Source organism: Leucoraja erinacea, chromosome 14 (assembly GCF_028641065.1).
Source record: "Leucoraja erinacea ecotype New England chromosome 14, Leri_hhj_1, whole genome shotgun sequence".
Classification (NCBI taxonomy): domain Eukaryota; kingdom Metazoa; phylum Chordata; class Chondrichthyes; order Rajiformes; family Rajidae; genus Leucoraja; species Leucoraja erinaceus.
In genome coordinates this window covers 36,517,322-36,544,264 of record NC_073390.1, presented here as the reverse complement: position 1 = coordinate 36,544,264, position 26,943 = coordinate 36,517,322, and the positions used below count along the sequence as shown (strand labels likewise).

Below are 26,943 nucleotides of genomic sequence, written 5' to 3'. Positions count from 1 at the left end.
CAGGGATACCCAGAGGAAAACATAATTTCCCGCAACGATATTATCCTGTGTACTATATTTGCTGAGGACTTTTTGTTTGGGACCTTGTACTATGTTTGCTACAATTGATACTTGTACACAGCAGTCTGTGACCATTGTCAGCAATAACACCATACCAGATGGTGCTCTCCCTCAAAAAAAGATGCAAAGTGCTGGTGTAACTCAGCAGGTCAGGCAGCATCTTGAGAATAAGGAGGAAATATGGGACATAGGATTGCTCCGTCGAGAGCTGACACGGACTTGATGTGTCAAATGGCCTTGTTCTGTTTGTCATAGTATGTAAGCAAACAAATACCATTGAAGGTCGAGGGATGAATGTCATTCTCATGAATAAAAGCTTTGCTATGAGGAAAGGAAACAAAGTGCTGGAGTAGCTCAGCAGGTCAGGCAGCATCTGTGGAGAACATGGATGGGTGATGTTTTGGGTTGGAACCCTTCTTCAGACTGTATGAAGATCCATAGAACACAAGTTTTCTTTATAAATGGTCATATGCCAGACTCCGCATCAGTGATTAAAGCTCTAGAAATTACCCTCTAAAAGATTGCTCAATTATTCATTGGTAATTATTTTTTTATCCCCAATCAACATAACCATAACATTGCTGTCTAAGAACTTAATGTCCACAAATGAGTTTATCACATTGCAACAGAGATTACATATCAAGAAGTACTTCATTGCCGGTGAAACACAAAATGTAATTTAAGACCATGCAGAAGTACGTGAATTATAATGAAAAATGCACAGTTCGCATAATTTAATCAGTGGATTAAGTCACTTTGAAATGTTAAATCCATACCATAAAGTTATATTAGCATTGCAGTGTCATCTAATCTATCAGCAGTTTGAATGAATCACCTCTGCTGTAGGGATATGAACACAGGCAGGAAATTCTGTTTCTGCTGTTCATTGGTGCATATAATGGTGACTGATGAGAAATCCAACTGAATTTCCAGCAAGCCAAGAGCACAGCAACCATCAAGCTGGGAGTTATTCCCGTCACATAGGGTCGCTGGTAGAGACTGATTTGCCAACAGCGTCCTTTAGAGTGAGCTTGCAATGATTGCCCATCCTTACACCATCTCCAAGATGCCAGATCAATCTAACAGCTCCCCACTTAGAGCTCCATTCATTTTGATGGTAGCAGCCAAGCCTCAAGCGTGCATAAATTCGATTGGCTGTTTCATCAATCACCGCGATAACGATGTCACGGAATGTAACCTCAAGCATCGAACCTTTCAATCTTCTCCAGCTTTGCAAAGGAGCTGGACATGAGGCTAATGGATATTTAATTTATAGGGGAAGCTGTAGATTGGGTTCCTTTCTCTATAAGAAATGGAACGTACCTTCCTGAGCACTGTTCATTCACTTGCATGATGTATACCCAATGTGATGCGAGCCTAAAACTCAGAGTCCCTTCGCCTCGCTTTATGCACATTGACCAACCTGATTGCTGACACAAACCCAGCATTATTGCCCTGTGATTCAGGAAATGAGACCAATCCGTCATGCCTGACAGTCTGCATTTACTGGACGATAGTCTGACAGCAATTTCTTGTAAATGTAGCTGTAACATTGAACTTACATTCCTGCACCTGCTGCCCTTCCCGTCTTTATTAAGACGTATCAGTAATGATCTTGGAGCAGATAAGTTCTTGATTCATCTCCACCTCACATTTTATTAGGTTTGTAAAACAACGTCAAGAATGATCATGATAGTGTGGAAACTATTAAATGATCTTAACCCAACACATACGATGGAAGGGAATACTGTCACATGCAACAAACTATTCTTACTGTTTCTTTCAGATCTGAATAATGTTTCAGTGCAACCTTCCATCAAATCTTTTCCAATGAAGAATCACACACAAAGTGTTAAAAATATTTCCATTTCAGATATTGTTTTTGTGTGTTTGTGTGTGTGTGTGTGTGTGTGGTGTGTGTGTGGGGGGGGGGGGGGGTGTGGGGTGTTAAATCTCACAGCTGTATTATAACAAAAAAGTAGAGAAAATCAAATAGGCTCATAAAAAAAAAAAAAATTCAACCTCATGTCTGCGTGAACCCTTTAAAAGGATTTTTTTTTCCTGTAGTGCTACCAATTTTTATTTTTCAATCCAATCCAATTCCTATTTTAAAAATATCAACACACACTTCCACAACCCTCTCTGTGCAATGCAAATTGTGACACCACACTGCATTAAAATAATATTTCCCTTGGTAGTTTGATCAATTATTTGAAATCATCATTGCCTGAAATTATCATTGCGAACTAGAATAAATTAGAGAGACTATGCACATTTTCATCCTGGTTCATAATGTCCAGGAATGAGCAGACTATTGCCAGTGAAAGGGTTAATCCAGTGCTCGGGAAGATAAAAGTGTTGTTTACCCTCGTCATGTCACTATTCATTTAGTATTTATTGTTAAGCATAGACAGCAGGACATTAAGATTTAAAATACAATATCTGGTAGGGCATTAGGGGAGGTACTCTATCAGCGTTTACTATCTTTCATTTTAATGATGACGGCAGGGCTGATTTATATATTTTTGTTGAAGCATTAGATAATTGGTAATATTATTTATTACCTTAAAATTGGATTCTGTTTTCATTCTTAGAACAATAATAATCTTAGGATAATGGATTTCACTATTAATCTGCCCAATACAGTATACAATATTCACTGATAGGGAAGAAAGACTTAAAATGTATTTTCAGTCTGATAATAAACCTGCATTGTTTTATTTGTGGCCAGCATTAAAAATATTTCTGACTCCGGGATGCCAGAATTCTCTACAATTGGGGCCATAAACCTTGCTGCTTCTCGTGACCTTGGGATGAAATGGTCTAAGTGCTTAATAGTCAAAAACCCAGGGGGAATGCAAATTTGGCATTTTTGGAGGAGTGCAGGTGTACACACCATCACTGTGGGGTGGACATGTGCAAGTGTTTCATGTCACTGAGTAGGAGAGAACTGCAGATGCTGGTTTAAATTGAAGGTGGACACAAAATGCTGGAGTAACTGCAGGACCTGCAGCATCTCTGGAGAGAAGGAATGGCCGATGTTTTGGGTCGAGACCTTTCTTAAGTCCCATTCCTTCTCTCCAGAGATGCTGCCTGTCCCGCTGAGTTACTCCAGCATTTTGTGTTTCACTTCACTGTTTTACAAAGATAATTACTGGGGATAATCATGTCCCTGCTTGCCTCTCCCCTTCCACACACGATGTATTTTCATTTTGAAATCTAGCACCGTATTAATTTAAGAATGGATTCTAATGTTTTGGTAATGAGAGAGGAGACACTTCCTGGAGAAATGAAACATATTGCATGGCATGACACAACACAAGGCAGTGACATATCACACACAGGTTCACCCCTCCACAAATGCAGCAGGAAGATCTAATCTGTAGACTGTGGGGCCTTTCTTAAATATTCATTTACTCCTGTGAAAAACCTGAACAAAGCTACTTGCTAAAACCAGTAACTATCCTTTGAAGTCAAGAATTGATCCATTTAAAAATAAATCCTTTATGCACAGATCTTTAAAAAACAATATATATTTTTCAAGGGTAGGGAAGACTTACAATGCATGGAGCAGCATAATATTAAAAACATGCAGTTTTAAAGCCCAAGATTACATTACAATGCACTATTTTAAAATTGAAACATTAAAACTCTCTTTTAAAGTAGAAATTTTCCTTAAGTACTTTAAAATCAGTTTTATAAACATCGTGATGAAAAAACTATATCAGAGTTTTTATATTTCACCTTAATGAGGATATATATGTATCCAACTTTTTCTTCAGTGTTAATGTAACTTTGTTTAAAATTCACAATATAGAAACATAGAAAATAGGTGCAAGAGGAGGCCATTCGGCCCTTCGAGCCAGCACCGCCATTCATTGTGATCATGGCTGATCGCCCCGCATCAATAACCCGTGCCTGCCTTCTTCCCATATCCCTTGACTCCACTAGCCCCTCGAGCTCTATCTAACTCTCTCTTAAATCCATCCAGTGATTTGGCCTCCACTGCGGCAGGGAATTCCATAAATTCACAACTCTCTGGGTGAAAAAGTTTGTTTTTCTACTTTCTTCTTTCTACTTGGGATGTAATGTTAAAATTGTACAAGGCATTGGTGAGGCCAAATCTGGAGTATGGTGTACAATTTTGGTCGCCTAATTATAGGAAGGACGTCAACAAAATAGAGAGAGTACAGAGGAGATTTACTAGAATGTTGCCTGGGTTTCAGCAGCTAAGTTACAGAGAAAGGTTGAACAAGTTAGGTCTTTAGTCTTTGGAGCGCAGAAGGTTAAAGGGGGGGGGGGGGGGGGGGGGGGGGGGGGGGGACTTGATAGAGGTCTTTAAAATGATGAGAGGGATAGACAGAGTTGATGTGGATAAGCTTTTCCCACTGAGAGTAGGGAAGATTCAAACAAGAGGACATGACTTGAGAATTAAGGGACAGAAGTTTAGGGGTAACATGAGGGGGAACTTCTTTAGTCAGAGAGTGGTAGCTGTGTGGAATGAGCTTCCAGTGGAGGCGGTGGAGGCAGGTTCGACTTTATCATTTAAAAATAAATTGGATAGTTATATGGACGGGACAGGAATGGAGGGTTATGGTCTGAGTGCAGGTAGATGGGACTAGGAGAATACGTGTTCGGCACGGGCTAGAAGGGCCGAAATGGCCTGTTTCCGTGCTGTAATTGTTATATGGTTGTATGGTTACTGCTGTATTAACGTAATAGGCTTGCACAGTGGGATGGTAGATGGCATGATGTGTTATGCCACATGGTGTTGTTGTGTGGGTTAAAGCATGGGGCATTGCCAGATTCCAACTTCCAGTTGGTAGATAAAGGAAAAGTATTTAAAAAGTGGCCGAGATCATGCCCAACTGTGGTGGCAAAGGTAGTGAAGAATTCCAGAGTAATCTACATTAACTCTGTAAAAGGTGGCACAGTGGTGCAGCTTCTAGAGCTGCTACCGCACAGTGCCAATGATCCAAGTTGGATCCTGACTTCGGGTGCTGTCTGTATGGAGTTAATTGAAAACACGTGGATTTACTCTGGGGGTTCTAGTTTTTTTCTCCCATATCTCAAGGACGTGCAGGTGTGTAGGTTAATTGGCCCTAATGTGTAGGGTGTGGATAGGAAAGTGGGATAACACAGAACTAGTGAGAAAAGGCAGCATTGATTGCCTGTTTGGACCCGGTGGGCTCAGGGACCTGTGTCCACGCTGTATCTCTAAACTAAACTGCAATACACGTCGTAACAAACTGACCCTAGAGAAGTATCAGAGCCTTGAGAGAAATTGATTCCCTTTTCCTTGATTTATAGGCCAACTAAAAGAGAGGAAGGGAGGAAATAATTTAAAGAGAAACAACCATGTAAATCAAATTGTTTATGTAATTTTAAGGATCTGTCACTAATAGGTTGGCAGTAAGACTCAGACCATGTGAAATTCCCATAAGGTAAAAATAAAATGTTAGCATGAGATTGAAGCAGAACTAAATTTACAATAGCCACAGAAAACCTGATTAAATAGAAGACATTCGCTAAATAAAATAATAGTCATAACAAGGAGGAACAGGCTAAATGGCTTCTCCCACTGTTCAACAAGCTCTACTTTCCTGCTCAATCCTCTGAATTCCTCGATTCCCATTGCATCCAAAGAACAAATACAGTGGCGTGAAAGTAACTGGCACCATATTCTTCATTCAACTACTAATGTCCATGCCCATGGTATATAGCTGGGAACTTGCTGTGCTGAGTTTGATTGTTCCCGATGTTGGGGAAGTCCAGAACAAGGGGTCACATTTTAAGAATAAGGGGGAAATATTTTAGGACCGAGATGAGAAAAACATTTTTCACACAGAGAGTGGTGAATCTCTGGAATTCTCTGCCACAGAAGGTAGTTGAGGCCAGTTCATTGGCTATATTTAAGAGGGTTAGATGCGGCCCTTGTGGCTAAAGGGATCAGGGGGTATGGAGAGAAGGCAGGTACAGGATACCGAGTTGGATGATCAACCATGATCATATAGAATGGCGGTGCAGGCTCGAAGTGCCGAATGGCCTATTCCTGCACCTATTTTCTATGTTTCTATAAGGAGTGGATGAGACAATGGGATAATATAGAATTAGTGTGAACAGGCAATCAATGGCTGGCATGGGCTAGATGGGCTGAAGGGCTCGTTTTTATACTGCAGCTCTAAACTAAACTAGATTGAAAATCCCTGCTTGCATCTGTTATTTTATTGTCCATGTGTTGATGTATAATCTAGGCTATAATAGTGCTCCGAATCATTTGCAACAAACCAGATGTGCCTTTGTAAACGACAGGATGCTTTTTACATGTAGATAGACACAAAAAGCTGGAGTAACTCAGCGGGTCAGAAAGCATCTCTGGTGAAAAGGAACAGGTGACATTTCAGGTTGAGACCCTTCTTCAGAGTGGAAGGGCCATGTACATGTTTACATGTATACATTTGCAGTAGGGAGACTTGTCCCAGATGCATGTGTTGGAGAAATGATGGATTCAATCACACAAGTAGATCAATGGAGGGAGCTTAAAAATGCTTTGGACAAATAAAGATCTCACTTATGGCATTGCCCCCGAGGTGTCTCAAAAAATCCATCCCGGGTTCGCTCGATTATTGAATCTAGTGCAACATCCTCTGACCTTGAGACGGCTTCTTGAAGCAATGCCTTTTCCTGATTCCCTGTTAGTAAGAAGGCACTGGGCTCTTCAACGACCCCATAAATATTTACAGCCTTTTGGAAACCTTGATGTATTTATTTTATGTTCTTTCCACACTTCACGAATGCAAAATGAGGAAAGAGAAGGTTGGCTGTCCAAGGACAGAATGTGTCGGGGATAAATCAGCCATTTCACTCCATCCTGCAGCAGATAAAAAGATGCCCAAAGAGGAGCGAAGTGTGTGTGTTTTTTTTAAGGTTTCCTTACACTCGCTGTCGATCTGTTGACATTGTGTACACTCTGCGTGAAGTTGTCAGGGTACTTTAATAATTTGCAAGCGCAGGTGCTCTGTGGCCTTTGCATAGCAGCTGACATATTGAAATGAGGCAATGGTTCTCATCTGGGTCTTCCTTCACGGCCAGCTCCTTAGATTGGACCAATCCATCAAGCCCATCTTCTACACGCTCGCAAATAACTTAGACAAGTGCTCATTAACATTCATGATTTTATGGACATAAGAATTCTCAGTAGATTGCCAAGTCTAATTACCTGCTGACATTTATTGAAAGCTTTGATTAGTGCATATCGTAATGAATAGAAAGCATGTGGTAGACGACAGGAAAGGAAGCCAAGTTGCATACTGTTGTCTCAGTTAGACATCGCCACGGAATGAATGCAGGAGAATTAAGTCTGCTTTTGTTTCGATACAACGCAGCTAACTAATACTTGAAAGGCAAAAATAAATGGCTCCGAATTGGCAATATGGTCTTAACAATTCACCTGCAGCCATCGCCAGAGGATAAGTAGAATTGTGAAATGAACTAATCTGTGCGAAATAGTTTCATAAATGCAATTAAAACATCAACTCCTTCAGTTAACCAGTCAGATTGAATCTGTCGCTGATAGCTCCCACTCGAACAAACCAGAATACTTTCTGAACTCCTTAAGCTACACTCCAAGTGGTATTTTAAAGCCCATATAAACCAACTAGGATTTATTCAAATAATCACTTTATTAATTTATGAAAAGTGAAAGAAAAATACTGTGCCTCACTGTCTCAAAAGTTTTAAAATCTTGCTGTCAGGTAACACCACCTTTGCTGTGATTATGTTAATGCTTCTAAATTGCAGGGGAAGACAAACATAGCAAGAACTTGAAGTAAAATGTACCCATATTTGCGTTTTTCTGTTTGACAAGTGAAGTTTACATGATGGCCTGTCAATTGCCCAAGTTGTTCGTCTTAGTGCAAATTCAATGATAATGCACTCAAATCTGTCCAGTATAATATTTCCTCTGGCATTACCTTGAGGAGGACAATCTAATCCGTCTTCCTGGCATTCTGAGGTGACTATCCTTTAAAAGGTTTCTTCCTTTGCAGCGTAGGCAAGGGGAATGATCTCTTGTTGTTCAAAGTTCCCATACAGGTTAGTGGAGAGACACGAATTGATGCATTTTCTGGTGTTTTAAAGAAGATTTGCACAGTAGATATTTTGTTTTTCCTGCTTATATTTGAACCTAATTTTGGCCATGTTAAATTAGAATTATATGGCCAGGAAACTCATTCTTTTTCCATTCTTAAAGCAAGTATTTCTCAAAAAGTATCCGTATGGAAATATTAATGAAAACAAAATCACTTTAGAAGCATTCTGCCTTTCTACCAGAATCTTATACCATCGCATTAGAGTTATTCAAAATCTCTATATTGCACTGTCGCTGATAACTTGGAGGCAGTGTATATGAGAATGTCATTTAATTGTAAAGTGATAAACAAGAGGTGTAAGTAAAACATGAATTTGACTGGGGTTTTGACATATAAACTATTGCTTATTAGTGATTTTCTGTCCACTATGTCCATTTCTTTAGTTGCCTGAAACTGTGCCCTCAAGAAAGCTCTTTTTTTTTTTTAGACAATTTGAATTGACTGCCGTCCAATATATAATCAATTTTTACAGACCGAGACAGAAGAAAATAACTGCAACAGGCAATGTGGAATGATACGGCTCCAGATGGATCAATCCCATTCCCTTTGTCCACCAGGGTTCAATTGAAACAAAAAAAAACACTTAAATGCTGGAGTAACTCAGCGGTGTTACTCCAGCACTGTTTATTTGTGTAAACCAGCATCTATAGTTTCTTGTGTCTTCAGTTGAAACACGCTAACCTCAAAACTAAAATTAACCGAGGTTGACCCCCACCCCATCATTACAGTGCATTAAAACAAAGTCTCATCTACCCGTTCAGTGAATTATAAATAATATTTGAAGTTCGAGGGGGGGGGTGAAGTTATTTGCAATTTTTGCACAACTATCATTACTAAAACAGATTACCATGCATTTTATCTGTTTTCTGAGTTATTATTGGCCACAGAATGACAGAGGGTAAGTAAATACAATAGCCAAACTTTGTTTTTTGTTGGTTGTGCAGCACTTTGGAGCAACCTGTGAATGAGAACCATTTTGATCAGGGCAGGTTTTTTTCCCCACTCCATCTCTTTGCAAAGTGCAGTTTTCACTCTTGATTTAAAAGGACGATAACTAACCATAATCAAGATACATGTTCATTGAAAATCTGCTGCCAATTAGCACAAGACAAAGTTACAGCTTACAGATAAATCCAAATAGTTGTAACAGAGGTCAATGGTTGGATGATGTATATTGCAAATTGGAACAGATACAGTATATGAAGTACCAGGCATGACACTTCTACCTAAATCATCCCACAATTATTATATCATTAGATCTGCCCTATGTCGAATACTCATAGTACAAAATACCACAGCATGCCATTCATTCCAAAGCATCAACAATATTCAAATTAGTGGTGAAAGGTAATTAATGTGAACATTAACTTCATTTCTCTTTCCGCACATGCTGCCCGACCTGCTGAATTTTTCAAGCATTTTTTTAAATTTTAGATTTCAACTAAATCTGCACTATTTTGCTTCCAATTTATAAAAGGTTGTTTATATAAAATGATACAAAATTAGATACCACCAGTAACATAACAAATCCCTTACAATGCAGGTTAATATTATTCCACTAACATTCCCCCAAAATTACCTACTTGAATCCAAAAATTGGTTCTTGAAACGGTAAATGTGTGGTGATCAAAGTTCCAGAAACAAAAATATGTATCTGTTGTATTTATCATTACCATGTATACTGTCCATTCGATGAGCTTCTCAAGAACAAGGAATGTCATTACATCTAAGTCTAAATGCCAACAAACTAATCTGAATCAGAAACTTAAACCTTTCTGAAAATTCTGTGGTTCTTCCATAGTCAGAGATACAGCACAGAAACAGGCCATTCAGCCTACTGAGTCTGGACAAACCAAAAGCACCCCTCTTTATGCTTTTCTTACCTTAGAATTTTACTTCTTCCCCCATCCCCCAACCCAATATTCCACCATGCACCGGTCTCCTCCAATGGAAATGAAGCAGTTCTCAAAAGTAAGATTCCAGCACTGCCCTGCCTCCCTCAGCAGTGGATTAAAAAAAAAATCCAATGGCACCTACCCTGCCTGCTGCAATTTATTCTTCCCCAATACATAGTGAAAGCAGACAGACAAAATTAAGAGAACCTTTTATAAAGTGATTTGTTTCAGAATTTTACTTGCCACAGTGCAAATATTATTACAAATCTGAAAAGAATAATGTTATAAAATTTGGATAGTACCAACAAAACCAACTCCAACAAACACCTTTGTTGCTGGGCAGTTCCTACCTTTGATCTGCGTGGGTGGGCGGTGGAGCAGTTGCTGTGTCTTAACCCTGCATGGATGGCTAATTTACTACGTCCTTGCATCCAAGTTAAAACTATGTCCCCATTAGCAACTCATCGCTATTTAATTTGTTACCCTTTCCATTTCCTGGTGATGGACATTGCTCAAGCAATTCTATGACAACCCCTCGACTCCACATAGCCTAGATGTTTAATAACTTGTATTGTTACCACTACCTATTGCATACCAAGAATGCTTTCAACTGAAATATTTAACGTTCTAAGTTGAGTATCAATGCATTTTGAATATTAAAAATCATTGGGGCCTGAAGTAAGGTTAGTGAAGACTAACAGGTAGGAATGCAATAGCAGAAGATCCCCACCATTGGATTTAGAAGCAGGCTGTAATTTCAAATGCAGAAATGATTTTAATGATACACCGTAGCCTCATGCCTTGGGGCGATAGTTACAAATGCAGCAATGTTCTATTTGCGTTTCAAAGCAGAAGTAGATGGGAATTTAAAGACTGAATGTGCCAATATCTGAGAAAAATCATCTTGCACTCCCAACTTGCCAACTTTCACAAACAATGTATATTCGCTTCAGGATTATGTGACACCAGTGGTGCAGCCTCATCTCTTGATAATTCCCTGCTTAAATTCATTCATTCTGCATGCAATCTGGCGCGTCTTCAGAACATCGAATGTGATTATGCTGTCTCACGGACAACAAAATAAAATGTGCCCAAATTCTCATTTTGCACTACTTTATATTCACTGCTGTTTTCTCCTTCCTCCAGGCAAACCTGTAATGATAATAACCGAGTACATGGAAAATGGATCGCTCGACTCATTTCTGAGGGTAGGTTCTGCTCTATAATTAATACTATGACACTTGTTATTATTGAAATGATAATGATTCACCCAAAGGAGAAGCTAGACTTTGCCTAAGTAATTAAAACAAATGAAGGTGAATTGTTACAACCAGACCCGTTTCCTGTTTAATTTACAAATCAAGGAGGATGTTTGAATAATGCATGCACTTTGCCCTCATTCTTTTCCTGAATGCTCTATGCTCCATTATGAGGATAGACACAAAATGCTGGTGTAACTCAATGGTTCAGGCAGCATCCCTGGAGAAAATGAATAGGTGGTGTTTTCGGGTCAGAACACTTCGGACTGAAAGTAGAGGGGGGGGGGGGGGGGGGGGGGGGGGGGGGAGGGGGGGTGTGTTGGGGAAGGATGCAAAAAAAATATATATAATAATAGGTAATAACTCCATTACTTTCTTGGACTTATCCAACCCAGTTAAAACACAAGTGAATCCAATATTGGCTAAAACCAATATTGCAGTTGGTGTGGGATGAGATTTGCGATGAGGTAGAGCGTGATAAAGTGAGGGGTAGTATTGGTCACATCCTCACCTCCCGCCAGCTGTGAAAGGACAGGTCTACATGATTTCAAGTGTGGCATTAAACTCCAGTGATTTGGTATCCAATTGACCAAAACTCCTGACAGTTTGAGTATAATATTATCACATGTACCAAGGCATAGTGAAAAGCTTTTGTTGTGTGCTAAACAGTCAGTGGAAAGACAATACTTGATTACAATCGCGCCATCCACAGTGTACAGATGCATGATAAATGGAACATGAATAACTTTTAGTGCGAGATAAGTCCAGTAAAGTCCGATCAAAGATAGTCTGAGGGTCTCCCATGAAGTGGATGGTAGTTACGGGCTACTCTCCAGTCGGTTGTAAGATGGTTCAGTTGACTGATAACAGCTGGGAAGAAACTGTCCCTGAAGTATCTGTTCCCTGTTCAGTATCTAGCTCACTCATTAACATAGAAACATAGAAAATAGGTGCAGGAGGTGGCCATTCGGCCCTTCAAGCCAGCACCGTCATTCAATATGATCATGGCTAATTATCCAGAATCGGTACCCTGCTCCTGCTTTCTCGCTATATCCCTTGATTCTGTTAGCACTAAGAGCTATATCTAATTCTCTCTTGAATACATCAAGTGAATTGCCCCCCACTGCCTTCTGTGGCAGAGAACTCCACTTATTCACAACTCTCTGGCTGAAAAGGTTTTCCCTCATCTCAGTCCTAAATGGCCTACCCCTTATTATTAAATTGTGGGCCCCTGGTTCTGGACTCCCAATGGGGAAATTTTTCCTCCATCTAACCTGTCCAATCCCTTAAGGATGTTATACGTTTCTTATAAGATCCCCTCTCGACCTTCTAAATTCCAGTGAATACAAGCCCTGTCGATCCATTCTTAACCTGGAGTGTAAGGCAGGGGTCCAGAATATAATCCAGGTATGGGACCAAACCCTTGGTCAGGGTCAAGAATGCAACCAGGTGCGTGGCCACAATGGGGAACCGGAGTGTTTCAGCTTGTTCCGTTCCCTGCTCCCTTTAAATGCACCAGACATCTGTTACCACTCCCATTAAACTCATTGGGTTCACTGAAGTTATTGTGCCATTATGGAATATGTAGAAAAGTGAAATGAAAGTGGGCTGTAAAATCACTAGGAATGACGTTAAATAATGTAGAAAATCCACCAGACCAGCAAAAGCCCGCGGTTGGCAGATTATCAGCGTTTTACTGTGGTTGGGATTATTTGTCACAGTTGGTAGGCTGCTGTTCTGACTGGAGTTGCAGATGTGGCCATATGAAGATTGGTACGTTCTCCTGGCTGAACAGACACATAGGGGATGAGCTGGACTAATTTTACATGTAAAGGACAGCATGCAATTTAAATAATAAAACTTGGTTCCAATATTAATCTTAAATAACTCAAGATAATGCGCTTTTGAAATTTAATCAGTATAATTCAGTTCTATTTCATATGCAGGACTTAACATAACCAGCTGAGTAATGATTATAGATTTTGTAATTTATTCATGAATGAAAATTGATCAATGGTTCTTCAGTAATTCAATATTATCACTTGAAAGTAATGTATGTATTTTCATGCTGCTAGACCCATATTGCTGCTGCATTTGTCTTTTCCACACACTTGACCTCCCACTTCACTGGTAACATCAAAAAACCAAGATAAATAATGATATTGCCATGAGGCAGGTTTCTGTTAATCAAACCACTACAGTTTGAAATAGACTCAGTTAGTGCATTTGGGGAGACGGGCTGGGATTCAAGGGCAAAAGACATAATTGCGCCTGAACCAAATATCTTAATTGCTAAGTTAGGTACCTTGCCCCCACCAACTGTCACTCACTGGCCTGTGGAGGCCAAGTCAGCGGATATTTTTAAGGATGAGATAGACAAATTCTTGATTAGAACGGCCGTCAAGGGTTATGGGGAGATGGCAGGAAAATGGGATTAGGAGGCACGGATCAGCCATGGTTGAATGGCGGAGTAGACTCGATGGGCAAAATGGCCTAATCTACTTCTATAACTTGTGAACATCAGTTGTGTGTGAGAGAAATTCCCAACAGTCCACCATATTTGATAATTTCACACAGTTAACATGAATGGAAATGTGGTTTTTAAAAATTGGGTCAAGTCGACACCTTTTTTGTTTGTCAGCAAAATATGGAACTAAATCACTAACGTAATTATTTCAAAAATTATTTTAAAGCTGATTTTCTGATAAGATAGCAGCCTCACTCAATCTATATCGAATGCATTGGGAAGCACGAGTTGCCAAGCACAAGTTATAACTGCCCATGCTACTTGTCCAGATAGAAGTTGTTGACCTACAGCTTGTGCATTCTAAAGGCAATCATGAATAATAACTAATTTAATATGTTACCATATTGTACACCATTTAGCTGAAATGGAAAAATCCATTTTATTTTCACTCCTTAGTGCAGACAGCTTTGATATTTTATGGTTGGGGCATTTAGTGCCTTAGGGACATTTTTAATGAGAAGAAAATTAGTTCAGAAAACTATTAATGCTATGGATATCAGGCAATTGTTTACAAGTTGGACACCAGAGTGTGGTGTCTTTGAGTAAAGGAGTTGCCAAGGAGCACCTGCCAGCCACATGAAATGGGGAGACCCATGGAACGTATCACCCAACGTTAAATCAGAAAGGCATGCTGTGGGGTTGGGGGAGGAAGGAACTTTATGGATACAATTGTGTGATCTTGATCAGGTGCCCACTGCCTTGCCTGGCAAGGATGAAATACAGAGACCGAGTATGCACCAACGATCTATAAGAGTGGTTGTGGTGACCAAGGCACTTACAGAAAATTACAACATGGCATCTATTTTATGGCATCTACAGTGGCAGAATATGTCACCCAGACTTATTCTTAACCAACTGAATACCCAAGCTGCATCTCATTTCCCTTCTTCAGTTTCATTTCCCCCAAGTGGTTACCCCTTCAAACTAAAACAATTCAGAGTTCAAATATTCTACAATAAATGAGAGTTTTGTCCCCAACTGATTTTGAAGTGTATTGTTGAAGAAGCCTTTATATCCTACGAGTATAGCTGTATGGATTTGATGGACATTTCTAATCAATTCATCTCCAGAGGCCTGCTACAAATGATGTATTAAGTAATTCTCTCAAGTTGCAATTGAAACAAACTTAGAGCCAAGCTGAGAGAACCACTGTGGGTTACAAGACTAGCCATTTATTATACACCCCCAAAGTATATTGGACTCTATTCCGTGTTGTATTTAGCTCCATTCCTTTCTAATAGCTTGGCATACAATTTATAGAATGGCAAATTTGATTTAATGTTTTATGCTTGTATGCAGAAGCATGATGGACAATACACAGTCATTCAGCTGGTTGGAATGCTCAGAGGAATTGCCTCCGGGATGAAATATCTTTCAGATATGAACTATATACACCGAGACCTGGCAGCCAGAAACATACTAGTGAACAGCAACTTTGTCTGCAAGGTGTCCGATTTTGGTTTGTCACGAGTGTTGGAGGACGACCCAGAAGCAGCCTATACAACCAGGGTGAGTGAATAGATCAAGCAACACTTGATCTCTGGCAACAATCTCTGCACTCCAAATGTCACATATTCAACCCATTACTAAAATCCCTCTGCTAACATCCTCACATCATTTCAAGTCATCTGCTGCTAAAGCACTTCTCATCTGCTGCAGGAGTACTTGCCCTTTAACTCTGTCCTCCTCATTCTAAAGTCTTCTTACCTTGCATCAACTCAAAGAAATCGAAAGCTTTGCTGCCTCTGTTCCAACTTGCATCTCCTTTCATTGAGACCAACAAAATCAAAGTAAAATCCCAGTCTAATGATGGTCCATTGTTGAAGAGATCCAGAAGGTGTCCTCAGAATGAAGGCAGAAAGAAACTAGGCTAGGGTGGGTTTAAGGATGGGTTGCAACTAAACAACCCAGCGTTATCTTTGCATTCCAGGATTAACTTGAAACAAATTGTTTTGTTAAAAGAGGTGTTCCCAGATTTATTGGCAGTGAATGGCCCAAAAAAAGTTTAAATTTTTTTATAATCCGTCTACATCCACTCAAAGATCTGATATTATCAAATCTCAACAGATGGCCAAAAGGCAGGAATGCACCTTTGGTATTTCTGCTTTATATAAATCAGTGCTCTACATCTGTAACTTTCTTTGCTTTCGTCAGGGAGGAAAGATCCCCATCCGATGGACAGCTCCAGAGGCCATTGCCTATCGCAAGTTCACTTCAGCCAGTGATGTGTGGAGTTATGGGATTGTCATGTGGGAAGTTATGTCATACGGAGAGCGGCCGTATTGGGAAATGTCCAATCAGGATGTAAGTAGCAAAATCACATGTTTTTGTATGGTACTATTTAAATGCACGATGACCTAGATTGTTTACTTACCTTATGACATTCTGGATAACGCTTAACTAGAGTCTCCATCATACAATTCTGCCCTGCCAATTTGCTGCTTAATAGTATAGATCATTCTCTAGTCCATCACCATTTAAGGTGACCTTAAATTCCATGCAGCTGGATTGCAAATTTTCATTGATTTAGCTAATCCCATTCACTGACAGAGTGAATGTAATATGTCAAGTCCGTTATCTGCGCAGGTATGGTGAGAATCTTGCTTGTAGCACATAAACAATACAAGTCATACACAAATTACCCACAAATTCTACAACAGTTAAAAGAAAAAAGAAGGACGAGATAAAACAAGATATATTAGTGCAAATAAAAAAAAAAATTTAATTAGAAAACAAGTCTCGGGTATGCAAAAGTTGACCCAAAGTGTTGCATTGTTGAGGTAGGATTAGGATTGTGCAGGTTGATTCAAGAACCTGATATTTGTAGGAAAGCAGCTGTTCCCAAACCCAGTGTGGGTCATCATGCTTCTGTATCTCCTGCTGGATGCTTTCAAGAGAGCGCTAGACAGAGCTCTTAAAGATAGCGGAGTCAAGAAATATGGGGAGAAGGCAGGAACGGGGTACTGACTGTGGATGATCAGACATGATCACATTGAACGACTGTGCTGGCTTGAGGGGGCGAATGGCCTACTCCTGCACCTAGAGTCTGTTGATAGTGGCAATGAGAAGAGGGTGAGGATCCTCGATAGTCTTCCTGGGAGCATTTTATGCAGATGCCTTTGATGGAGGGGAGGGCCCATGTTCGCATAATAGACCAGGTTGAGCGAAAACTCTTGGCAGCCTCTATCTCTGCAGCACCTATCCCTACTAGATGCAGCCCATTAGATGGAATATAAAACCACAGCAGAGTTCACTATAGTGTGTAGCTAACATGTTACAAAGGACAGATGAAGAATATGCCATTTAAACTCATCTTGGGGATGGCAAAAAAGACAAGCTTCCAAAGGGAAATGTCTTGCCAAATTCCTAATACAAAATTTTCACCATTCAATAGTTGTGTGAAGCAATGCAATATGCAGCAAAGGATTACATTGAAAGTAGGCGATAACTATACTGAAATTGATACATTGAGAATAACAATCGTGTTTAGTCAAAATGCAACTTAGATTACAAATTATTAAGAAATTAAATGAGACTTTTTTCACACAAAGGGTGGTGGGTGTAAGGAACGAGCTGCCAGGGGAGGTAGTTGAGGCAGGAACTATTGCAATGTTTAAGAAACATTTGGACAGGTACATGGATGGGACAGGTTGGAGGGATATGGAACAAATGCAGGCAGGTGGGACTAGTGTAGCTGGAACATGCTGGCCGGTGTGGGCAAGTTGGGCAGAGGTGCCAGTTTCCACACTATCACTCTATGACTATTCCACACCTTCCCAAAGGAATGAGAGCCCAGACTGATTTCTGGAGAACCAGCATCTGCAGATCCTTGCATCTCCAGTTGAATGTATACCTTGAATGGTCATCTTGGCCCTGCAGTGATGCCAGTGAGTCCTCAGAGTCCTAAAGCCAGCAGATCTCTTCTTTCAGGACCATCTCAATTTATAAATATTTGAACGTCTCATAACTTCCACTATTGGCAGCAAAAGCTTTTCACTTTAGAAAGGAACTGCAGATACTAGTTTACACTGAGGATAGACACAAAATGCTGGAATAATTCTTCCGAAGAAGGGTCTCAACCTGAAATATCACCCATTTCTTCTCTCCATTTCTCCAGAGATGCTGCCAGTCCCACTAAGTTACTCCAACATTTTGTGTCTAGCTTTTCACTGTACATCAGTACACGTGACAATAAACCATAAACTAAACTAAAAGGTTATTTCCCCCAAAGTATTTTCTAAAGATTGAATCAATCTTTCCTAAAAACTAGGTTTCTAAATTCATGCAAATAATTGGTTCTTATTGTTGGAAAAAATATTGGGGCATTTCATTCAAAATCTCAGAGGCCATTGAATACCAGCTTTATAGAAACATAGAAACAGAGAAAATAGGTGCAAGAGTAGGCCATTCAGCCCTTCGAGTCTGCACCGCCATTCATAGAAACATAGAAAATAGGTGCAGGAGTAGGCCATTTGGCCCTTCGAGCCTGCACTGCCATTCGATATGATCATGGCTGATCATCCAACTCAGTATCCCATCCCTGCCTTCTCTCCATACCCCCTGATCCCTTTAGCCACAAGGGCCACATCTAACTCCATCTTAAATATAGCCAATGAACTGGCCTCAACTACCTTCTGTGGCAGAGAATTCCAGAGATTCACCACTCTCTGTGTAAAAAATGATTTTCTCATCTCGGTCCTAAAAGACTTCCCTCTTATCTTTAAACTGTGACCCCTAGTTCTGGATTCACTATGATCATGGCTGATCATCCAACTCAGTATCCTGTACCTGCCTTATCTCCATACCCCCTGATCCCCTTAGCCACAAGGGCCACATCTAACTCCCTCTTAAATATAGCCAATGAACTAGCCTCAACTACCTTCTGTGGCAGAGAATTCCAGAGATTCACCACTCTGTGTGAAAAATGTTTTGCTCATCTCGGTCCTAAAAGGCTTCCCCCTTATCCTTAAACTGTGACCCCTTGTTCTGGACTTCCCCAACATCGGGAACAATCTTCCTGCATCTAGCCTGTCCAACCCCTTAAGAATTTTGTAAGTTTCTATAAGAGCCCCCCTCAATCTTCTAAATTCTAGCGAGTACAAGCCAAGTCTATCCAGTCTTTCTTCATATTAAAGACTTGACATCCCAGGAATCAGTCTGGTGAACCTTTTCTGTACTCCCTCTATGTCAAGAATGTCTTTCCTCAGATTTAGAATCATTTTAATTCTCACTTCATGTATTGTGATCCAAGTTCAACTGATGAATTACAGAACTGAAGTATTTTCAGAACAGAAATATTTTCTTATTAAATTATTAATTTAAAATCTTTATACAATAGTTTGTTATATTGTGCACCATATTAGACTTGAGAGATGCATTGCAGAAACAGGCCCTTCGGCATGAGCGCATGTTGACCAGCGATCACCCTGTACACAAACACTATCTTACACACCAGGGACAATTTTACAACTTACTGAAGCCAATTAACTTACAAACCTATATGGGTTTGGAATGTGGGAGGAAACTGGAGCACCTGGCAAAAACCCACGCGGTCACAAGGAGAACGTACAAACTCCGTACAGACATCACCATAGCCAGGATCGAACCCGGGTCTCTGGCACTGTAAGGCAATAACTCTACAGCTACGCTGCACTACTGAATATTGATTAAAATATCTTCCATTTAATTTATTATCCACAAATGTTTGAAAACTGATTTAGTTCCTTGGGCTTGCAAGGACCAGTAACTGTACAAAGTGAACTTCAGGGTAAACCTCTTGCATTCGCCGCAGGTGATTAAAGCAATTGATGAAGGATACCGCTTGCCGGCACCCATGGATTGTCCTGCTGTGCTTCATCAGTTGATGTTAGATTGCTGGCAGAAAGCACGCGGAGATAGACCAAAGTTTGGCCAGATTGTGAACATTCTCGACAAGCTGATACGAAATCCCAGTTGTCTCAGAACGTTAGCCAACGATGCAGCTTGGTAAGATTTATCACACTTAACATTGAAATAGAAGTTTCATTTTCAAACGGTAAAACGACAAACAAAGATGATTAAAAATAAACAAGTAATGAGGTGCAAGGAACGATGTTTCAAATGTTCTTTTTTTTTGTGCATGCACAGGTCAGGCAGCATTTTGCAGGATCCATGCACTCCGGACACTTCCAATATCACAACAGTAGATGAATGGCTGGATGGTATCAAAATGGGACAATACAAAGATAATTTCTCATCAGCTGGTTATGGCACACTGGACACTGTTGTGTATATAAACAGCAGGTACTGTAAGCGGTAATGCTGAGGGAATGGATTCCCTTTTCCAGGATCCTGAATCTTTCATTTAAATGTTATTAAAAACATAACTGCCTTTTAAAATTGACTACTTTGTCACCCACATGAATATTTTTATAACTCATTCTCAGTAATGCAGTCAGCCAGCAAATTGACACCCTCTTCCTAAAGTAGACACCACAGTTAATATCTCTGTATTAGTTTAAATCGTAAAATTGGCATAACACAAGTACAGATGACCTTTTGGCCCATCATGTTTCTACCTACTCCAGGTGGAACAGTCCCATTCCTCTCACCAAAATTCTGCCAATTACAGTATTCTCTCTCAAGTGCCTATGCAGTTTCCTTCTGAAGCCTTCTGACTCAGTTTATACCAGTTTACAGGCAACAACAAAACACACTTTATATCCCAACTCCCAAATAAAAGGAAAGGTTTTTTTTGGGTTGCATCCTCCCTTTACAGCTCTTCCCCAGTATATCCATTCCCTATCTTTTATTCCTGGAAATATTTGATAATAGGAGCATCTCTTTACAAAACAGTCATCTTGAACACCTCCGTCAAGTCTCCACACTATCTTCTTTGCACTAAGTAGAACAACCCAGCTGCTTCAATCTAACATTTTAGCTCTAATGTATCCAGCTTGGTGCACCCAATTCTCCAAAAAATGCAAGCTTGGCCAAGACACACCTTGCATCCTCTTTTCATCACCAACCCTACACATTGCAGTTTTGTTTCTCACCTTCAGAAGTCTCCTCAAAGCCAGGTCTCTTTGTCCATGGGTTTTCAATTTAGGTTTGGCTATTGGGACGATCTACTAAAAAAAAAATGCATTTTAACATTGTTAGTAGTGAAAGATGCATCATTAAAAAAAAAAACCCTTTATTACTGATCTTTGTTTTTCACTATTAAAATATTGTTTATATTCTAAATTTACAGCTAATTGTAAAAATTAGTGTCTCTGATAGAAATAAAGCATCTATGGAATAAACATGTAAAATGTGTAATCTGACTGGTTGTTTTAATTTGTTGCTCTGATCGACCTTTCTCCTTCCAATTTCTAGTGACCTCTGCAGAATCGGAGTGACGTTAGCTGGGCATCAGAAGCGGATCCTCTGGAGCATTCAGAACCTTTTCACCATGGCTAACCAGATACATGGAACACACATTCACGTATAACAAATTCACTGCAGCAAAACAGTGTGGTTGGACTGTGAGGTGAGAGAGAGAGAGAGGAGAAAAAAAAACAAAGAAAGCTACTGAGTGCCCTGCTTCCTTCCTCCGAATAACAGCTTCTTTAATCACTAGTGAGGAGAGAACAGCCTTTCTTCAAAAATACACATCCGGCATTCATTCAGCATGCAATCGGCAATCCTTGCGGCAAAGTAATTATCGGCACATCTCATTCAAGCTTTGCAAATAAGATAAGACCGTGTGGAAAAGTCAGTTTGATTCATTATAGAGAAAAATGATAGCTTCTTAAACATAGATTTTCTTTGCTCTACAGATGATGCTTTACAATAGCCATCATGTCCTTTGTTTTAAAAAAAAACCTGAATCACTGCGGTTACTGTTAAAAAAAAAAGCATTACTGGTTTGAGGGCAATTACTAGCCCAGGAGCTGCTAATCTAACAAGTCTTTCCTTGACTATGTCTTTTCTATGCCACACACAGAGTTGGGAGTAAGATGTAGTTCCTGCCTTGAACAAAGCTTAAAAGAATCCCCATGGGCCAACTAAATGAACCGAAGATGGAATCAGATGCCCATGCTGAAGTAGATCAAAATTTGGACTCATTCAGGGCTTTGTTTTCTAAATTAAGATGATGTCTTAATTTTGTCATATTGAAGATAAGTACGAGTGAATGGAGTAGGAAACAATAAGGTCGAATTAACCGAGAATTATCGCTGTGCTAATTCCGAGCACAGATTTTAAAAAGGCATATTTATGTTTGGTTGAAAATGCCCAAATCTCATGAATTAAACAGCTTTCATTAACTGAGCCAGGTGGAAGGCGAGTGCATTGTTAACCACTATTTACTAAAGAGGAACACCCATCTTACATGATGAACACACAATGAAACCAATTTGGAATTTAAATCAAGATCCAAACTCAAATTATAAAATAGAGTTTGGATTCCAGATTCATGAAATGGATGTCCTTCTCACTAATCTGAGCTGAATAGACTGGAACACAAAGTGGCCGAGAATGGGGAGCCATGAAATTTTGCAAGCACGAGTCAGAATCTGTTGATGTACAGATGTTGAAGAAACTAAAAGAATAGTTTAGTAACTTTGGATTTGAACTTTGATTTTATGTCACAAAAAAGTGATTTCTCCAGAAAGAAATTAACTTCTTTTGCTGTCAATTGCAGCACCAACAATGCCATTTGATTGGAACACGAGACTTCAAATTGTTTATTTTAGTTTAGTTTAGAGATACAGCATGGAAACAGGCTTTTCGGCCTACCGAGTCTGCGCTGACCAGCGATTCCCACACAATAACACTATCCTTCACACACTACAGACAATTTACAATTTTACCAGAGCTCCTGGGGCAAACTCACAAAGGTCATGGGAAGAATGTACAAATTACGTTCAGACAAGCACCTGTAGTCAGGATCGATCACGGATCTCTGGCGCTGTAAGGCAACAACTCTACTGCTGCGCCACCGTGCCGCCTCTTTGTCTTTGAAGCTATGATTATGTACTGTGTACGGAAACATCTTGGTCTCCCTATCTGAGTCCTACCGAACAAATTAATTAATTTCCCATCCTTTGTCCTTTTCAGTTGCCCATGTTGAGATTCTGGTTTACCACCTTCTGTAACTGCTTAAAACCTTCTGATGAAGGAGCTCTCAAAATACTGTCAGACAAGGAATTCCAGGATTTAGACCCAGCCAAAAGAGGAATGGCAACATTAGCTCCAAGTCAGGATGGCACACAACCTGAAAAGGGGAACCTGCAGATGGTGATGCTCCAATGCATGAGAGGCATTCAGGTCAGGACTCTTTTTCTAAGATGGTGCACACTGCAGCCATATGGTGTAGGCTCACACTGCATTCCGCTCATTTAGACTGTCCCCAAGTTTAGCTGCATTTTCTTTTGTTACCGCATTCAGAGTTAGTGTTAAACAAGTACATACAGAGGGGAGGCGAGGGTCACAGGGTTTGGTAACACTCAGCTCTACATTCCTTGTAACATACATCGAGGCACCTGATTAATTGAAAAGGGAATATCAGTGATAATGAACACCAAAAGATAGAATTTGTTCATTTTAGCCACAATGTCATTTTGAAAACAAAGCTATAGGCATGTATTTTTAACTATCATTAGCTCTCATTCTACTAAATACTGTATCAAGATAGAGGCCGAGCAGCAAATAACTTTCTTTCTCTTGATCTCAATGCTTGCCGTTACATGTATTTATACAGATTGAGATCTCTCTTCTCCATACGTTTTCCTCCCTTGCCCTATACAAGGCTTCTTTTGATGCCCACTACATTAAGAAAAAGGCAGCTTAGGAAAGAGATAAGGAATCATTGGAAAGATATAAGAACTCAAGAAGCCGAGAAATGCAGAACGTGAAGAAACAAGGAACTGTAGATGTTTAAGAAGGAACTGCAGATGCTGGAAAATCAAAGGTAGACAAAAATGCTGAAGGAACTCAGCGGGTGAGGCAGCTTCTATGGAGCGAAGGAAATAGGCAATGTTTCGGGTCCCGAGGAAGGGTTTAGACCCGAAACGTTGCCCATTTCCTTCGCTCCAAGGAACTGTAGGTGCTGCCTAACAAAAAGGTGCTGGAGTAACTCAGCGGGTCAAGCAGCATCCTTGGAGAACATGGACAGGTGATGTTTCATGTCGGGACTCTTCTTCAGACTGAAATATGGATGGGTGATATTTCAGATAGAGTGTGTTCTTCAGGCTGAAGCAGGTGCAGTTTCTCTTTCCAAAAGTGCTGCCCAATTTTCTGAGTTGTTAAGCATTTTTTTTTGTTTTTAGTCCATATCAATGAATGATTACTATATTATTTGTGTTCATATTTATTTATCTAGAATGATTATGATGGTTAATGGTCAGAAAGGGCAAATATCTTTGTACATACCTTTTAAAAAAAAATTGCAAGTCTGCGTGTTAACAAAGGAGACATGAATAACACCTAAAGCAATCAGGTAAACTTTCCCCAGATAAACATTATTACATTAGGTGGTATTGGTTGCCTCAATGGTACATAACTTCCAAAGGACATAATGAAATGGCATCAAGAATCTCTGTCTATTCTTAAGTATAGTTGATAATATAATGTTTAAGAATGTTTAAGACAGTCTGAAGAAGGGTCTCGACCTGAAAGATTGCATATTTCCTTCGCTCCATAGATACTGCCTCTGGAGTTTCTTCAGCATTCTTGTCTACTGTTGATAATATAATGCTCATTTCTGGTTGTTCTTATTCCATGCAATGTTTAAGGAAAGAATCCCCATGGGCCAACTAAATGAACCGAAGATGGAATCAGATGCCCATGCTGAAGTAGATCAAAATTTGGACTTATTCGGGGCTTTGTTTTCTAAATTAAGATGGTCTTAATGTTGTCATATTGTGGGGCTAGATCCTCTTTGCCACCATATTTTATAGTGTAAATATTTGTGGACAGCCAATGGGTACAAAAGGGACAATGAGGAGCAAATCAGGAATTTTTGAAAAAATAAATTTTCACCTTAAAAGACATTCAGAGAATTATTGAGTACAACAAGTTGGTCATTATTTTGTACTAAGCACCAATTAGAATTGTGGCGGCCATTTTAAATTACAGTCCGAGATGACACTGTCCCTCGAATTTAACAGTGGCAATGAAGGGAAGAAAATGTATATGCAAGTAATTATACGAGGATATGTGTTTAAGATCACCAACTACCAAGAGTATTACAAGGCTGGGATCCCCAAATTGTACCTGTCGGCAATCCAATGAAATGTTTGTGCAGTTACATTTCTGCAGCAATTGTGAAACTAAGGTGTCATGAGGCACGTTTTGATTCTCATCTCTTACCCAAGTGTAACTTTGAGTGGCTGCACACTCAAATTATATGATTCTTTGCATCAGTACAGAGCTGAAAGAGCTTTGCATCAAATCAATCCGAGTAGTATGCACAATCTACAGTGAAGCAGACAGGAAGACAGGCATTGATTGTGGGAAAAATAGGTGGGGAAATCACACAAGGGAGAGGACAATGCTGAGATTTGTAACAAATAATCTCAGAAGGAAACAAGTTGGTTCAGTTTAAGCAGGAGTGGCTGATCTCACTGTGTGTTCACCTAACTTTTAAAAGTTTAAAAATATAGGGTTTCTTTTTTAAATTTTTTTTTTTTTTTTTTTTTTTAAATTAAAGTGGACAGTGAAAGATTCTTCAGCATAACTATACTTGTTTCATGCTTCAACATTTGCTTGTCAATTTACTCTCTGGAATTTGAGGAAGAACTGATAGGCTTTTAAAATGAAGAGCCCCGTCATTTTGTAACGGAGCCATGGCAACAGCAGAACAAGAGACAAATATTGTACCATATTGTATAAAATGTACAGCGTGACTGACCCAAGTATAGAATATTTATAATTGTGAATTTTTAAAATGACTAAAAACTGAACCAGTTCCATCAGTATGTGCAGAACGATTGAACAAGATACTTCCTTTGGAAAAGTCTGCATTTGAGAAGAAAGTAACCTTTACGTTAGGTGTAGGATAGCAACTCTCCTGCGTGATAAAGTTTTGTTAAAGATACTTAGGGCTGCACCAAATCAAATAATTGTAATTGGAGGTTGGATAACATGACATTGAATCGGGCTTAATGAGCATGGTCCAGCAGTGATCACAAGCTCAGATTACATTGAAAATTATACAAAAAGGGTGCTTCGTGATTGATAAGCACTGTGGAATGCATGGGCACATAAAGCACCAGACAAAGTCCTGCACAAAAGTCAAAACTCAAATGTGTATGAGAGAAAAATGGTGTGAAAATAATTGTGTCTTCCCTTCCCAGATGTTTTTCTCAGTTATTGAACCACCAACAAGGATGACCTGAGCAACAAAATAGCTCAATTACTGTAATGATCAAGGTTACCTGCTAAACGGATGTGGGGAAATAAAAAGGCAGATTCCCACTCTGTGTCACAGTTTGACTGTGACTCCTTCCATGGTTGGTCCCACTAGCATTAATTTTCTGGGCCACACGCCATGGAACAGAAGGTTAGCAAGCATTCATGAATTTGCCCGGAGTCAGTGCATCCAAGGTGGTTAATGGTTTTTTTCTAATAAGACATTGAAGCAATTGTCCTTTCAGCCCCTTGTGCCAGTTCTTGTCAGTTTAGTTAAAAAAAAAATCTTTGTAATCCAACAGCTCTCCAAAATAGAGCTTTAACCCCCTGAGCAACGAGGGCTTTTAGGTCAAGACTGTTTTGATGGTTGTTTTTAATGTGTTTCATGTTACCAGTTGTTCATTGTCTCACCACCTCAGAGCATTGGTACAGCCCTAAAACACTGATGAACCTGGTCTCAGATTGCGTGTGAGAGATACGAGACTGTGGCCTTTTTGCAATGTATGTATTAATTTATGCTTCTTAATTTGTGAGCTGTATTCCCAGTTTGCTGTATCTAGTGGTCATTGTTCCTCCATAATGCTCCAAGGAGCTCGCTGGTGGTGCATCAGCTTGGATTTAATTTTTATGTCGCTGTAATAAATATGCAAATATTTTTCATTTTTTTCCACCTACAA

General features: G+C 39.7%; 1 protein-coding gene and 1 long non-coding RNA gene across 3 annotated transcripts in view; one reads left to right on the top strand and one right to left on the bottom strand.

Annotated features, from left to right (window-relative positions):
* LOC129703573 (uncharacterized) overlaps positions 1-21,376 on the bottom strand; it is a 27,370-nt gene extending 5,994 nt beyond the window's left edge. The window contains exons 1-2 of the long non-coding RNA XR_008724585.1: positions 21,227-21,376; positions 20,926-20,997 (exon numbers count right to left, since the gene is read on the bottom strand). This is a non-coding gene — a long non-coding RNA (uncharacterized LOC129703573). The remainder of the gene's footprint in view (positions 1-20,925; positions 20,998-21,226) is intronic.
* LOC129703572 (ephrin type-A receptor 3-like) overlaps positions 1-26,943 on the top strand; it is a 269,335-nt gene extending 242,392 nt beyond the window's left edge. For both annotated transcript variants that reach the window (XM_055646161.1, XM_055646162.1), the window contains exons 12-17: positions 11,252-11,313; positions 15,191-15,400; positions 16,046-16,195; positions 19,683-19,876; positions 20,018-20,173; positions 21,248-26,943. In XM_055646161.1, the coding sequence (XP_055502136.1) occupies positions 11,252-11,313; positions 15,191-15,400; positions 16,046-16,195; positions 19,683-19,876; positions 20,018-20,173; positions 21,248-21,362 (887 nt within the window). In that variant the 3' untranslated portion in view covers positions 21,363-26,943. The remainder of the gene's footprint in view (positions 1-11,251; positions 11,314-15,190; positions 15,401-16,045; positions 16,196-19,682; positions 19,877-20,017; positions 20,174-21,247) is intronic.